Here is a 15,195-nt window from a genome sequence, read left to right on the forward strand (position 1 = left end):
AGGCTGATCAGAAACTTCACCCCTGTGCCTTTTTCTCTCGCTGCCTGTCCCCAGCAGAGAGAAATTATGATGTGGGAAACAGGGAGCTCTTGGCTGTGGTTTTGGCTCTGGAGGAGTGGCAACACTGGCTGGAGGAACATCCCTTTATCGTCTGGACTGACCATAAGAACTTGGTCTATCTACAGACCGCCCGCAGGCTCAACTCTTGGCCCTTTTGCTCAGCAGATTTAACTTTTCTCTTTCTTATCGCCCAGGTTCCCACAATCTAAAGCCTGATGCACTCTCTCGTCAGACCAGTCCAGAGTCCTCTGCCAGCCCACCAGAAACAATACTGCCACCGTCCTGCATAGTATCAGCTGCCCACTGGGAGGTGGAGACGCTGGTGAGAGAAGCCGAGCAGTCTCGGAGTAAGGCATCCCACCAGCTCCCTGCTGGGCTCCTACATCCCCTGCCCATCCCAAGCCGTCCCTGGTCCCACATAGCCTTGGACTTTGTCACTGGCCTGCCCCCTTCTGCAGGTAATACCGTTATACTCCCCATTGTCGATCGCTTCTCCAAGGGTGTCCACTTTGTCCCTCTTGTTAAGCTCCCCACAGCCCAGGAGACTGCAGATCTTCTTACACTTCATGTGTTCAGGATCCACGGTTTGCCCCAGGACATCGTCCCTGATCGAGGGCCCCAGTTCACTTCTCAAGTCTGAAAAGCTTTCTGCAAGGCTCTGGGGGCATCCGTCAGTTTGAGTTCTGGGTATCATCCACAGACCAATGGCCAGACAGAGAGGGCAAATCAAGACCTCGAGGCATCCCTTCAGTGTGTCACAGCCCGGCACCCTGCATCTTGGAGTACTCACCTCCCTTGGATTGAATATGCCCACAACTCTCTCACAAGCTCCGCTACAGGTATGACCCCCTTCATGGTGATGCTGGGTTTCCACCCCCCTCTGTTCCCTTCCCAGGAGGAGGAGGTTGCTGTTCCCTCTGTTCATGCCCATCTGCGTGTGTGGAGGGAGGCCCGAACAGCGCTGCTGCATACTGCTGCCCAAAACTGCCGGTTGGCTAACCACCAACGCTCACCGGCACCTGAATATGTTCCTGGTCAACGTGTTTGGTTGTCATCCAGAGACCTGCCCCTTCAAGTGGAGTCCCGTAAGCTAGCCCCCCGCTATATTGGTCCCTATGAAATTGAGTCTATTATCAACCCATCCACAGTTAAGCTCAAGCTACCCACCTCCCTCAGGATTCACCCCACCTTTCACGTCTCCTTGATCAAGCCAGTGTCTTCAAGCCCCCTCTGTCCCCCGTCGGACTCCCCCATTGTGGACAACCATCCTGCCTACACTGTCAGGCGCATACTTGATGTGCAGCGCCGGGGTCGAGGCTTCCAGTTTCTGGTGGATTGGGAGGGGTACGGTTCGGAGGAGCGATCCTGGATTCCCAGAGGTTTTTTTCTGGATAACACCCTCTTGGAAGACTTTTACCGGGAGCATCCAGATAAGCCTGGCCGGCCGCCAGGAGGTGCCCATTGAGGGGGGGGGTTACTGTTACTGTTACTGTTATGGCAGCCTCCCCGTGTGTGTGTGTGCGTGTGCGTGTGCTTGTTTTGCTTCCCTGCAGGGATGCGATGGTTGTGCTGGTCACACCTGATTCTCATCTACTCATCACAATCTGATATCTACCCTGGTTCTCCAGCTACAAGCCGCCAGATCGTCACAGTACTCCACGTGGTAACATCCAGCCATTCTACTGAGTTTACTCGGAATAGTTACTAGCATTTGTAGTTCTTTCCTTGGTGAAAGCATTAATTGTTGTTTGTTGTCCTGTGCCTCAGCCTAGCCTGACCAGCGCTGCCGTCAGCCCCAGCTTCCGGATCAAGCTCTGTTGCCAGTCTCCTTGGTCTCCCGGCTGGTCTCTGTACTTTCCCTGGAACATCGGCCCGGCACCCTGGCCAACCTGGACCTGCTCCCCCTTTGTCCTCTGAGCCTGGTTCTCTTCCCCTCAACCAATTCAATTAATAAACCTCGGGGATCTCAGGTCTCCCTAACTCATCTGGGCCTTCGTCCTGAATCTGCTTTCTGGGATTCTGCCTAGCTGTTGCCTGAGCATAACAGTCAGCACACACTTGTGGAGACCTCCTCCCTCTTTCATTCTGTTTTTTTTATTTCTTTCTTTATTCCTGTCAAAGCAGGCTTAGAGCAGCCCATGTGAGGCTATGTAGCAGCCTTTTTTTATCCTGTTCCAAAAATAAATGCATTGAACAAATATAACAAATGCAAATTGCATAAACTTCAGCAGCAGTGAGAGGTATATCACTGTGCAGGGAGACACCTTTGATGGGGACTGGACTGAAATGAGGGTTAATGGTGTTAATGTTGCAAACTGTCATAATGATTTGAAAAGTTGATCTCATCTACAGTACAGCATGTTGCTCTAGATCTGATGTCATCAAGATGAAAAGTCTAGCATCTGATTGGACGTTTAAAGATGGTATCAACCATGATAAAGAGAAAGGGGTTGATAAATAGATAATGCACAGTCTCACAGTAAGGAAGAACTGTCTTGAGCATTTCAAAGGTAGGACATGAACTGAAAATCTTTTTTCAAAATTCTGGATAATTATTATTGTAGTTATGCATTTCTGCAGGAAAAAATATTTAAAATAAACACATACATTACATTTTTATTATTGTTAATCATGGATGTAAACTGATTTGCAGGAGCCCAGAAACATGGCACGAGAAGTCACTGACAACCATACTGATAAAATGCATCCATGTTATGAAATAGATAAGGTCTCTAACACACTGATATACACCCACTCTGCAATATGTGTTTTTTTAAACATTTTCCTTGGCTCATTTTGTGTTGTAATTGTCTGTGGAAACCTTCTTGTAATAATCTCCATCATTTACTTCAAACAGCTCCACACTCCTACAAACTATCTTATTCTCTCTCTGGCTGTGGCTGACCTGCTTGTTGGTGTTCTAGTCTTTCCTTTCAGCATGGAATTCACTGTAAGCTCTTGTCTGTATTATGAAGATATATTTTGTAAAGTACGTAGCTACTTTGATGTAACACTGAGCACAGCTTCCATTTTGAATTTATGTTGTATTTCTATTGACAGATATTATGCAGTGTGTCAGCCTCTGACATATAGAACTGAGATAAATGTTCACAGTGCTGCAGTCATGATCCTGGTAACATGGAGTGTTTCCATCCTAGTTGCCACTGGCTTTTTAGTTGCAGGATTAAACCATGAAAAATGTGGAGAAATGTGTTTCATTAGAATTTTACTTGTAAACATTTTGGCACTTCTTTTCTCATTTTACCTTCCAGTGATCATAATGCTCTGTATCTACCTCAGGATTTTCTTTGTGGCACAGAGACAGGCTCGCAGCATCCACAACACAAACTGTCAGAGCACAAAGTCTGGAGCAACTGTCAGTAAGATAGAGAGAAAGGCCACTAAAACTCTGGCTACTGTTATGGGAGTTTTTCTGATGTGTTGGCTTCCTTTCTTCCTCTGTTTTACCTTTCAGCTTTTGAATCATGTGTCAGTGCCAGTTGCAGTGTTTGAAACTCTTACCTGGGTTGCACTGTCCAATTCAATGCTCAATCCCTTTATTTATGCCTTATTTTACAGCTGGTTCAGATCAGCTTTCAGAATGATCATATCAGGAAAAATATTTCAGGGTGATTTTTCTAACACAAAACTGTCTTGACTTATTGTTTGGTGTGCTCTAACAGCCAACTGACTTGCAAATATTACCAACACTGACACCATACACAGCTGTGACAGTGTTGATGTGTTGGATGATATCTGTGTGCAGTATTTCACAAAATAATGTGAAATACTGTTTAATAAATTACGATTAAAATTTCTAACTGCTAGAACTTATTATTATATTACACTGAAGTTAAAGTCACAGCAACATTTCTGTACTGTATCACAATGCAGCATATTCTCTGTTTGCTTGTTTTAACACTTTACTGAATTTATGTAATTCTTCTGTTGAATGCACCATTCAGCCCAAGATGTCAAGTGTTAAGGCTTCATTAAAATGAAATAGAAAAGTCAACCTGTTGTGTGCATCATTTTACAGACATTTACCTAAATTTCAGCAAACATGTGTACAGTGTGACTTTGCAAGAAAGAATCTGAATTCTAATTAAGTTATTTAAAGTTACACATACTGTCCATATGTACATAAACAGGGTCACAGTAAGTGTTAATGCACCATACTATAGCATCATTTTACAGATAGTTACCTAAAGTTCACCAAGAAAGTTTCAGATTTTTTATCAAAAGTTATTTAAAGTTATTCATACTGTCCATATGGTGTTTGGCCAAGGGAAGGAGAAATAACATAAAACAACCAGGTGGACAAGCAGGTGCTCTAAGAAATAACTAAATAAGAAAAAGAAGACTCCAACTCAGGAGCTCGTCACCTCATCAATGACTGAACAAAGGGGATGCACAAAAACTCTGGATCAACCTCACTAAAAAACAAACACAACTGAAAAACTAGCAAAGCAGGTGTATGACTATAGTCTGGCTCAATTATCCAGCACAAACTAAGAAATAAATCACTAATGTGATTTCAGGCACATAGAAGGACAGGCGAGTGACTCAGCATAAATATATCAGGTGTGCATGCTTTCTATATCCACACACACACGAGTATTGTCAAACATGTATTTAGTACATGAAGAGGTAAAACCCTGTGACCACCAGCCACCAACTGCGAAATCAAGAGCCACAGATGGAAAGACCTTTTGTGAGAGTTTTCACAATGGAACTGGAAGTGATCTTACGCATAGGAACTGCTTTGAGGCACTGGGTAATAGCATACATAATGCTAAGTACTGATTTCTATTCTTAGTTTGGGGCAGGGGTCCTACACAATCCACCGTCAAAGGGCTGCTCTGTTGCAGGCATCAGATATAACGGGGCTGGAGGTATTTTGTGGTTAGGTATACCAGCAACCGGGCAAGTGTGTAAAGTTAGATCAGCCTTTTGCAGGGCACATAGCTGTTTGTGTATAATGGAGAAGGCTACCTCATCTGGAGATAAGGCATTTGGAGGAGGAGGCTTTAACACTTCCTCCCACTCAGTAGGTGAGAGAACACTGTCAGTAATTGCAATGTCAGTGTTTGGGTTACACACTTGTAACCAGTCAGACATAGATTAGAATCAGGTTGGAGTAGGCTGGGGTTCTCTGGAGGAACGTCTAAGACCTCCAGGTTAGGAGTTATGTCACCACCAGCTACTGTATATTGGTTGAAATGTGCTTTGCTGATAAATCCACTCAGTGAACAATGCAATGGACTGTTACAGTCAATGATGAAATACAAAATTAAAGCTCCACTCCACATCACAAAACAGAAAAGAAGAAAAGAAAAAAGCTATATTACGGTATAAAGTCATCTTTAGAAATTTCTCAATAAGTTAAAAATTCCAGGTTATATTGCTACATTTGATGTAATGTGACTACTATTACTAATTCTAATATCATCTAGTCAATTTTTTATATTAACAAAAACACTAAATGGTGTATGTTAAGTGGAATTCTTCTTTCAGAATTTACACTACTTCACACCTTACTTTTTGAAATACAGTGTGCATATACTGTATTCTCCATGTAAGGACCACATATGTGTGTCCCACATGAATAGATCATCACTTAGTCTATGACTGCTGACCAGTCTTCCTGTTCCTGCTACTGAGAAGCACCCCCACTGTATGATGATGCCCCCACCATGCTTCACCAAACCTCTTCCATTTCACAATTATTGAGGCCTCTGTGCTCCTGGGAAATCTATCCATTAAAAGTTAATCTGCACCCAGCATGTGAAAAGAGTGAAGGGGTTTGGGTAATTTCTGAAGTCAATGTATATTGTTTATGTCAGTATTTTGATTTCTGTTCTGTAATCAACATCTGTACCTGTGTTACATGTTTTTGTGACCACTTGGAGATGTGCACTTGTGATTTCACCATGGAACAGAAACAAATTCTGACCCAACATTTGTGTCCACTATTATCAATGGTGATGAGAGTTGTGTCTACAGCTACAACCCAGAGGTCATGTTTGCGTTAATGGCCAGTTCTACAGCACTGTTCTGAGATGTCTCAGGGAGGAAATTCAACACAAATGACCTGAACTGTCACGCGCTGCACTGCAGTCGTCACTCTTCACCCACTCTACTTCCTGGATTTGGCCTCCTGTTACTTCTTCCTCTTCCTGAAAATGAATTTCAAGCTTAAGGGTTGCCGTTTGGACACAGTGGAGGAGACCCAGCATGCATTGCAGATGGTGTGTGACATACAAAATGGAACTTTCTAGGGAATGTTCCAAGCATGGCAGGAGGCCTGTGAGAGGTATATCACTGTGCAGGGGAACTACTTTGATGCTGACTGGACTGAAACTAGGATTGTAACAGTGTTAATGTTGCAAACTGTCACTACTATAAGTATTTCTCCTACCAGTGACACTGTATGTGCTAGTATTATTGTCTTAGTGATGACACTATTATTAGTGATTAGAAATTCTTGTAAAATGAAAGGATTCAAAACTTGTTTGTAAAAGATCAAACTCATCTACAGTACAACATGTTGCTCTAGCTCTGACGTCCTTAAGATGAAAATTCTGTCATCTGATTGGACAATTAAAAATGGTATTAACTATGTAAATGAGAAAGGAGTTGATAAAAGTCAAGATTATGTACACACATTATCACACAGTAAAGAAGAACTGTCTGGAGCATTTCAAAGGTAGGACATGAACTGAAAATCTTTCTTTTCTTCTAGAGACTTAACATTGTGTACAGAGTCATGTACGGAAAAATATTTAAAATAAACACAGATTTTTTGACATTTTTAATATTATCAATCATGAATGTAAACTGATTTACAGGAGCCCAGAAACATGATACCAGAAGTAACTGACAACCACACTGATGAAATACATCCATGTTATCAAATAGATAAGGTCTCTAACACACTGATATACACCCGCGCTGCAATATGTGTTTTTTTAAACATTTTCCTTGGGTCATTATGTGTTGTAACAGTTTGTGGAAACCTTCTTGTTATAATCTCCATCATTTACTTCAAACAGCTTCACACTCCTACAAACTATCTTATTCTCTCTCTGGCTGTGGCTGACCTGCTCATGGGTGTTGTAGTCTTTCCTCTCACCATAGAATTCGGTGTAAGCTCTTGTCTGTATTATAAAACTTTATTTTGCAATGTACGAGACTTCTTTGATGTAACACTGAGCACAGCTTCCATTTTGAATTTATGTTGTATTTCTATTGACAGATATTATGCAGTGTGTCAGCCTCTGACATATAGAACTGAGATAAATGCTCACAGTGCTGCAGTCATGATCCTGGTAACATGGAGTGTTTCCATTCTAATTGGCATTACACTTTGCATTGCAGAATTAAAACTTGAAATATGTCAAGAAATGTGTTTGTTGGAGATTTTCCTTCTAAACATGTTGGCACCTTTTTTTGCATTTTACCTTCCAGTGATCATAATGCTCTGTATCTATCTAAAGATTTTCCTTGTGGCACAGAGACAGGCTCGCAGCATCCACAACACAAACTGTCAGAGCACAAAGTCTGGAGCAACTGTCAGTAAGATGGAGAGAAAGGCCACCAAAACTCTGGCTATAGTTATGGGAATTTTTCTAATGTGTTGGTTTCCTTACTTCCTCTGTTATACCATTCAGCTTTTCACTTTTATGTATCTGCCAGTGCAACTGTTGGAAGCTCTTATCTGCTTTGCACTGTCCAATTCAATGTTCAATCCATTCATTTATGCCTTATTTTACAGCTGGTTCAGATCAGCTTTCAGAATGATCATATCAGGAAAAATATTTCAGGGTGATTTTTCTAACACAAAACTGTCTTGACTTATTGTTTGGTGTGCTCTAACAGCCTACTGACTTTAAAATATTACCAACACTGGCACCACACACAGCTGTGACAGTGTTGATGTGTTGGATGATATCTGTGTGCAGGTAAAATGGCTGAGATACAAACTCTGGTGCATTATAGGGAGCTGTTCATGTTTACAGTCATGTCAATGAAAAACACTATTTTTCTTACAGTATTTACAGCAGTGGCACTATTGTGTAAATAAGATATGAACTATGTGAAATACTGTTTAATAATTTGCATGAAACATTTTTAGCTTCTATGATGTATTTTCCACTATATTAGACTTAAGTCACAACACAGCATATTCTCTGTTTTCTTGTTTTGATATTTTATTTTATTTATGTGGTGCTTCTGTTGAATGCACCATTCAGCCCAAAATATCAAGTGTTCTGGCTTCATTAAAACATGAATTTCAAAACTCAACCAGTTGTGTGCATCATTTTACAGACATTTACCTAAAATTCAGCAAAGATGTGTACAGTGTGACTTTGCAAGAAAGAATCAGAATTATTATCAAAACTTATTTAAAGTTATACATACTGTCCATCTGTACATGGGTTCAGGGCAAGTATTAATGCACCATAGCACTGAAGTCCATTAAAAGCAGTGGGAGAAGTGGTCTTTGTATAAATTTATCATAAAACAATGTCATGCAGGTAGACTCATGAAAAAGCAGTGGAGTGTTACATTCATTACAGTCCCTCTCCTCATCACAAAATAGAAAAAAAGAAAAGAAAAAAATAGAATATATATAATGCCACATTTAGAAATAAAGTCATCATTAAAATACAAATATGTCATAAAAATTCCAAGTTATGTTGCTGCATTTGATGTTCATGTGACTAATATTACTACTTCTAATATCATCAGTTTGTTTAATGTCGTCAGTTATTTTTTATAAGCAAAAAAACATTAAATATCTAAAGTTGACTTCTTTCAGAATTTACACTGCCTCACACCCTACTTTTCCAAATACTGTGTGCATATACTGTACTCTCCTTAAGGACCACATGTGTGTCCCACATGAATAGATTATCACATAGTCTATGACTGCTCATACCTACAACCACACATGAGAAATAGCATCATTTTTCACACTTTCCCACTCTGTCTCCTGTCACAGCTATGGTTGGAGCAAATTTCTTTATTTCATGAAACCCTCTCTGCAGTATTTAATATTAACTGTATTTTCCACTTTAACTGAATCGTGCCACCTGCAGAAGTTGGTGTGGGGGATGTATTAGAGATGGACAGAAGTCAGAGTACAGGGAACTGGTGGTTAACTTTGAGGAATGGAGCAGCAGGAATCATCATTATCATGAAATACATAGACTGGTGCCTCACAGGGAGCTGTTGGACTCTGTTCTTCCTCTGTTTTACCTTTCCGCTTTTAAACACGTCAGTGCCAGTTGAAGTGTTCTGCAGATGGCATTATTCAGTGAAAGTGGAAAATGCAGTTGATATCAAATACTGCTGAGACAGATAGAAAATATCAAAAAAATCAATCACTCCTGCTGACCCACTTTTACTCCTTCCTGAACCTTCACCCTCCACCACGCTGCTAGATGCATTCACCTCCATTTACCCCTAAGGATTTGGCCGAAATTGTGACCCCCAATCTCACATCTTGTCAACTCGATATCCTCTAGTCCGTTGTTCAAAGAAGCTTTAGGAGCCATCACCCCTTGGCTTCTTACCATGGTGAATGAGTCCATCCTATCTGGTCTGGTCCCAGACTACTTTAAGCAGGCCTATATCTGGCCTCTCCTTAGGAAACCAGGTTTAGATCCATCACTGCCCCATAACTACCGTCCTATATCCAAATTACCTCTGGCTTCAGAAATTGTTGAGAAGGTAGTCACTAAACAGCTTTTGGAAATACTGAAAGGAAATAATATATTTGACAAATTCCAATCTGGCTTTAGAAAGGACCACAGTTCAGAAACTGCCCTAGTCAGAGTGACAAATGAAATCCTAACGAGTGCAGATGCTGGTCAAACCACTATTCTCATTTTGTTGGACCTTAGTGCAGCCTTTGACACAGTTGATCATATGATTCTCCTAAACAGACTTAGGAGTTGGGTGGATGGCTGCTAACTTTTTACAATTGAACATGGATAAGACTGAAACCCTGATTACTGGCCAGATCATATTTCCAATACTGTTACTCCTCATCTCGGACCACTAGCAGCTAATGTGAAGCCTTCAGTTAAGAACTTGGAAGTTGTGTTTGATCAGCACCTCAACATGAAAAGTACATCAAGAATCTTATTCAATCCTGCTATATACAAATCAGAAATATTGCAAACGTCAAATCAATGCTGCCCAAAAACAAAAGTAAACAACTTATTCATACCCTCATTTCCTCCCGTCTAGATTACTGCAAATCCTTATTGACCTGCCTCATTGACAGAGCAGTTGGCTGATTACAGGTGGTGCAAAACACAGCAGCAAGACTACTCACAAACACTTGATGCAGGGAATACATCACTGCGGTCCTGGCTGAATTACACTGGCTCAAGATTCTTCTGATTACCTTCAAGGCACTACATGATCTGGCTCCACTGTACATTGCTGAACTCTTAACCTCCTATTCTGCACCTAGACCCCTCAGATCTGAGACTCAGATGTTGTTAAGAGTTTCACGGTCCAGGCTTAAAACAAAGGGGGGCCGTGCCTTTAGTCCTAGCCCCAACACTGTGGAACAAACTCCCCCTCACTATCAGAATAGTGGAGTCAGTGCCTCAGTTCAAAAAGCTTTTAAAAACCCACTTATACAAATGAGAATTTTACAACATTTAATATTGGCTCTTCCATTTTCATTGTTGTTATTTCCTTTTCTTTGACCTTTCCTCTAATGTTGCTCTTTTTTGATTATTGTACATATTGTCTTTTCTGAAAGGTGCTATACAAATAAAGTTTATTATTATTATTATTATTACTAACTGGCTTGCTAGAGTCTGTGAAGGTAGGTATGAGCAGTCATAGACTATGTGATGATCTATTCATGTGAGACACACATATACAGCCCATAAGCAGAGTACAGTATATGCAGACTAAGACATGGGGGAGAAGTCATCTTTGTATAACATGATAGTAAAACTAAAGGTAAATCTACAACACAACGTCTGAAAAAAAAGTGAAGGGGTCTGGCTACATTCTGAAGCCTCGGTATATTGTATATGTCGTGAGTCAGTATTTTGATTCATCTTGCAAAATCAGAATCTGTACCTGTGTTACATGTGTTTTTGTGACCACTTGGAGATGTGCATTTGTGATTTCACCATGGAAAAGAAACAGCACTGTGTCGATGTCTGTCAACAGGCTTGGAATGACCCAACATTCATGTTGAGTATTATCAGTGGTGATGAGAGTTGTCTACAGCCACAACCCAGAGGTCATGCTCATCTCTTTCTTCAACAATGTATGTACTAGTATTACTGTCTTAGTGATGATACTATTACTAGTCATTAACAATTCTGCTAAAATGCATGTTGCTCTGACTCTGATCTCATCAAGATGAAAAGGCTAACATCAAGATGAGTTCAACATCTGATTGGACGAAAAGAAGGTGACAACTATGGTAATGATAAAGGTTGATAAAAATCAAGATTATGCACAGTCTCTCAGTAAAGAAGAACTGCCTTGAGCGTTTCAAAGGTAGGACATGAACTGAAAATCTTTCTTTTCTTCTAGAGAATTATATTTGTAGATATGCATTTATGTAGGGAAAAATATTTTAAAATAAACACAGATTTTTGACATTTTTATTATTGTTAATCATGAATGTAAACTGATTCACAGGAACCAAGAAACATGGCATCAGAAGTCCCTGACAATCGCACTGATCAAATACATCCATGTTATGAAATAGATAAGGTCTCTAACACACTGATATACACCCGTGCTGCAATATGTGTTTTATTAAACATTTTCCTTGGCTCATTATCTGTTGTAACTGTTTGTGGAAACCTTCTTGTAATAATCTCCATCATTTACTTCAAACAGCTCCACACTCCTACAAACTATCTTATTCTCTCTCTGGCTGTGGCTGACCTGCTTGTTGGTGTTCTAGTCTTACCTATCAGCATGGAATTTACTGGAAGCTCTTGTCTGTATTATGAACATATCCTTTGCAAAGTACAAGATTACTTTGATGTAACACTGAGCGTAGCTTCCATTTTGAATTTATGTTGTATTTCTATTGACAGATATTATGCAGTGTGTCAGCCTCTGACATATAGAACTGAGATAAATGTTCACAGTGCTGCAGTCATGATCCTGGTAACATGGAGTGTTTCTATACTTTTGGGAACTGGCTTTTTTGTTGTAGAATTTAACTATGAAAAATGTGAAGAACAGTGTTTGATGGAGTTTTTCCTTTTAAACACTTTGGCACCACTTTTTGCATTTTACCTTCCATTGATCATAATGCTCTGTATCTACCTAAAGATTTTCCTTGTGGCACAGAGACAGGCTCGCAGCATCCACAACACAAACTGTCAGAGCACAAAGTCTGGAGCAACTGTCAGTAAGATGGAGAGAAAGGCCACCAAAACTCTGGCTACTGTTCTGGGAGTTTTTCTGATGTGTTGGTTTCCTTACTTCCTCTGTTATACCTTTCAGCTTTTGAGTCTTATGCTTGTGCCAGTTGCACTGTCTGAAGCTCTTATCTGCTTTGCAATGTCCAATTCAATGCTCAATCCATTTATTTATGCCTTATTTTACAGCTGGTTCAGATCAGCTTTCAGAATGATCATATCAGGAAAAATATTTCAGGGTGATTTTTCTAACACAAAACTGTCTTGACTTATTGTTTGGTGTGCTCTAACAGCCTACTGACTTGCAAATATTACCAACACTGGCACCATACACAGCTGTGACAGTGTTGATGTGTTGGATGATATCTGTGTGCAGGTAAAGTGGCTGAGACACAAACACTGGTGCATTGTAAGAAGCTGTTCATGTTTACAGTTATGTAAATGAGAAACACATTTACAGTAGTGGCACTATTTAATAAACTATACTATTTAATAAATTACAGTCAAAATTTCTAACTGCTAGAAATTATTGTTATTATATTAAGCTTAAGTTAAAGTCACAGCAACATTTCTGTACTGTATCATAATGCAGCATATTCTTTATTTGATACTACTTTCCTGTAGTATTGTGCTCTTCCGTCTCTGTCTCCTCTTCTGTCTGTTTCTGCAGGTATTTCTGCCTCTGGAGCTGTAGAGTCTGATCTGTGATGACAAGTCTCCTGCTGCTCCTACAACTCCACTCAACACCTGCTGCTAGAATCAGAAATTACTTACACTGCTGTTAGTTATATTGCTGTGTTAGCAGTTAATACTTTAATTATCACTACTATCATTACTACTGCTGTTTTATTGGCATCACCTTACATTTCTTACATGGAACCCATGTTATGTTCTTCTCCCACTATTCTCTACCCCCTCTCTTCTTAACCCAACCGGTCGAGGCAGATGGCCGCCCACCCTGGGTCCGGTTCTGCTCGAGGTTTCTGCCTCTTAAAAGGAAGTTTTTCCTTGCCACTGTCGCCTAGTGCTTGCTCATGGTGGGATCTGTTGGGTCTCTCTCTGTAAATACCTATTTTAAAGAGTATGGTCTAGACCTGCTCTATATGAAAAGTGCCTTGAGATGACTTTTGCTGTGATATGGCGCTATATGATTAAAACTGAATTGAATTGAATGGTTTAACACTTAACTGAATTTATGTAATTCTTCTGTTGAATGCACCATTCAGCCCAAGATGTCAAGTGTTAAGGCTTCATTAAAATGAAATAGAAAAGTCAACCTGTTGTGTGCATCATTTTACAGACATTTACCTAAATTTCAGCAAACATGTGTACAGTGTGACTTTGCAAGAAAGAATCAGAATTTTAATTAAGTTATTTAAAGTTATTCATACTGTCCATATGTACATAAACAGGGTCACATTAAGTGTTAATGCACCATACTATAGCATCATTTTATAGATAGTTACCTAAAGTTCACCAAGAAAGTTTCAGATTTTTTATCAAAAGTTATTTAAAGTTATTCATACTGTCCATATGGTGTTTGGCCAAGGGAAGGAGAAATAACATAAAACAACCAGGTGGACAAGCAGGTGCTCTAAGAAATAACTAAATAAGAAAAAGAAGACTCCAACTCAGGAGCTCGTCACCTCATCAATGACTGAACAAAGGGGATGCACAAAAACTCTGGATCAACCTCACTAAAAAACAAACACAACTGAAAAACTAGCAAAGCAGGTGTATGACTATAGTCTGGCTCAATTATCCAGCACAAACTAAGAAATAAATCACTAATGTGATTTCAGGCACATAGAAGGACAGGCGAGTGACTCAGCATAAATATATCAGGTGTGCATGCTTTCTATATCCACACACACACGAGTATTGTCAAACATGTATTTAGTACATGAAGAGGTAAAACCCTGTGACCACCAGCCACCAACCACGAAATCAAGAGCCACAGATGGAAAGACCTTTGTGAGAGTTTTCACAATGGAACTGGAAGTGATCTTACGCAGAGAGGCACTGGGTAATAGCATACAAAATGCTAAGTACTGATTTCTATACTCTTAGTTTGGGGCAGGGGTCCTACACAATCCACCGTCAAAGGGCTGCTCTGTTGCAGGCATCAGATATAACAGGGCTGGAGGTATTTTGTGGTGAGGTATACCAGCAACCGGGCAAGTGTGTAAAGTTAGATCAGCCTTTTGCAGGGCACATAGCTGTTTGTGTATAATGGAGAAGGCTACCTCATCTGGAGATAAGGCATTTGGTAGAGGAGGCTTTAACACTTCCTCCCACTCAGTAGGTGAGAGAACACTGTCAGTAATGGCAATGTCAGTGTTTGGGTTACGCACTTGTAACCAGTCAGACATAGATTAGAATCAGGTTGGAGTAGGCTGGGGTTCTCTGGAGGAGCGTCTAAGACCTCCAGGTTAGGAGTTATGTCACCACCAGCTACTGTATATTGGTTCAAATGTGCTTTGCTGATAAATCCACTCAGTGAACAATGCAATGGACTGTTACAGTCAATGATGAAATACAAAATTAAAGCTCCACTCCACATCACAAAACAGAAAAGAAGAAAAGAAAAAAGCTATATTACGGTATAAAGCCATCTTTAGAAATTTCTCAATAAGTTAAAAATTCCAGGTTATATTGCTACATTTGATGTAATGTGACTACTATTACTAATTCTAATATCATCTAGTCA

General features: G+C 40.2%; 3 protein-coding genes across 3 annotated transcripts; all 3 read left to right on the plus strand.

The window, feature by feature from the left end:
• The first annotated feature begins 2,761 nt into the window (after positions 1 to 2,761).
• LOC108895779 (trace amine-associated receptor 1-like) lies at positions 2,762 to 3,718 on the plus strand. The gene has a single exon (XM_018694705.2). The coding sequence runs from the start codon at positions 2,762 to 2,764 to the stop codon at positions 3,716 to 3,718; it is 957 nt and encodes a 318-aa protein (XP_018550221.2).
• A 3,205-nt stretch (positions 3,719 to 6,923) lies between these two features.
• Positions 6,924 to 7,916, plus strand: LOC108895780 (trace amine-associated receptor 1-like). Its single transcript, XM_018694706.1, has one exon. It carries the CDS (start codon positions 6,924 to 6,926, stop codon positions 7,914 to 7,916), a length of 993 nt encoding a protein of 330 aa, XP_018550222.1.
• Positions 7,917 to 11,760: 3,844 nt separating this feature from the next.
• Positions 11,761 to 12,753, plus strand: LOC108895781 (trace amine-associated receptor 1-like). Its single transcript, XM_018694707.1, has one exon. The coding sequence runs from the start codon at positions 11,761 to 11,763 to the stop codon at positions 12,751 to 12,753; it is 993 nt and encodes a 330-aa protein (XP_018550223.1).
• The last annotated feature ends 2,442 nt before the right edge of the window (positions 12,754 to 15,195 follow it).

The sequence above is a fragment of the Lates calcarifer genome, linkage group LG7_1, assembly GCF_001640805.2.
Source record: "Lates calcarifer isolate ASB-BC8 linkage group LG7_1, TLL_Latcal_v3, whole genome shotgun sequence".
Taxonomy (NCBI): Eukaryota; Metazoa; Chordata; class Actinopteri; family Centropomidae; genus Lates; species Lates calcarifer.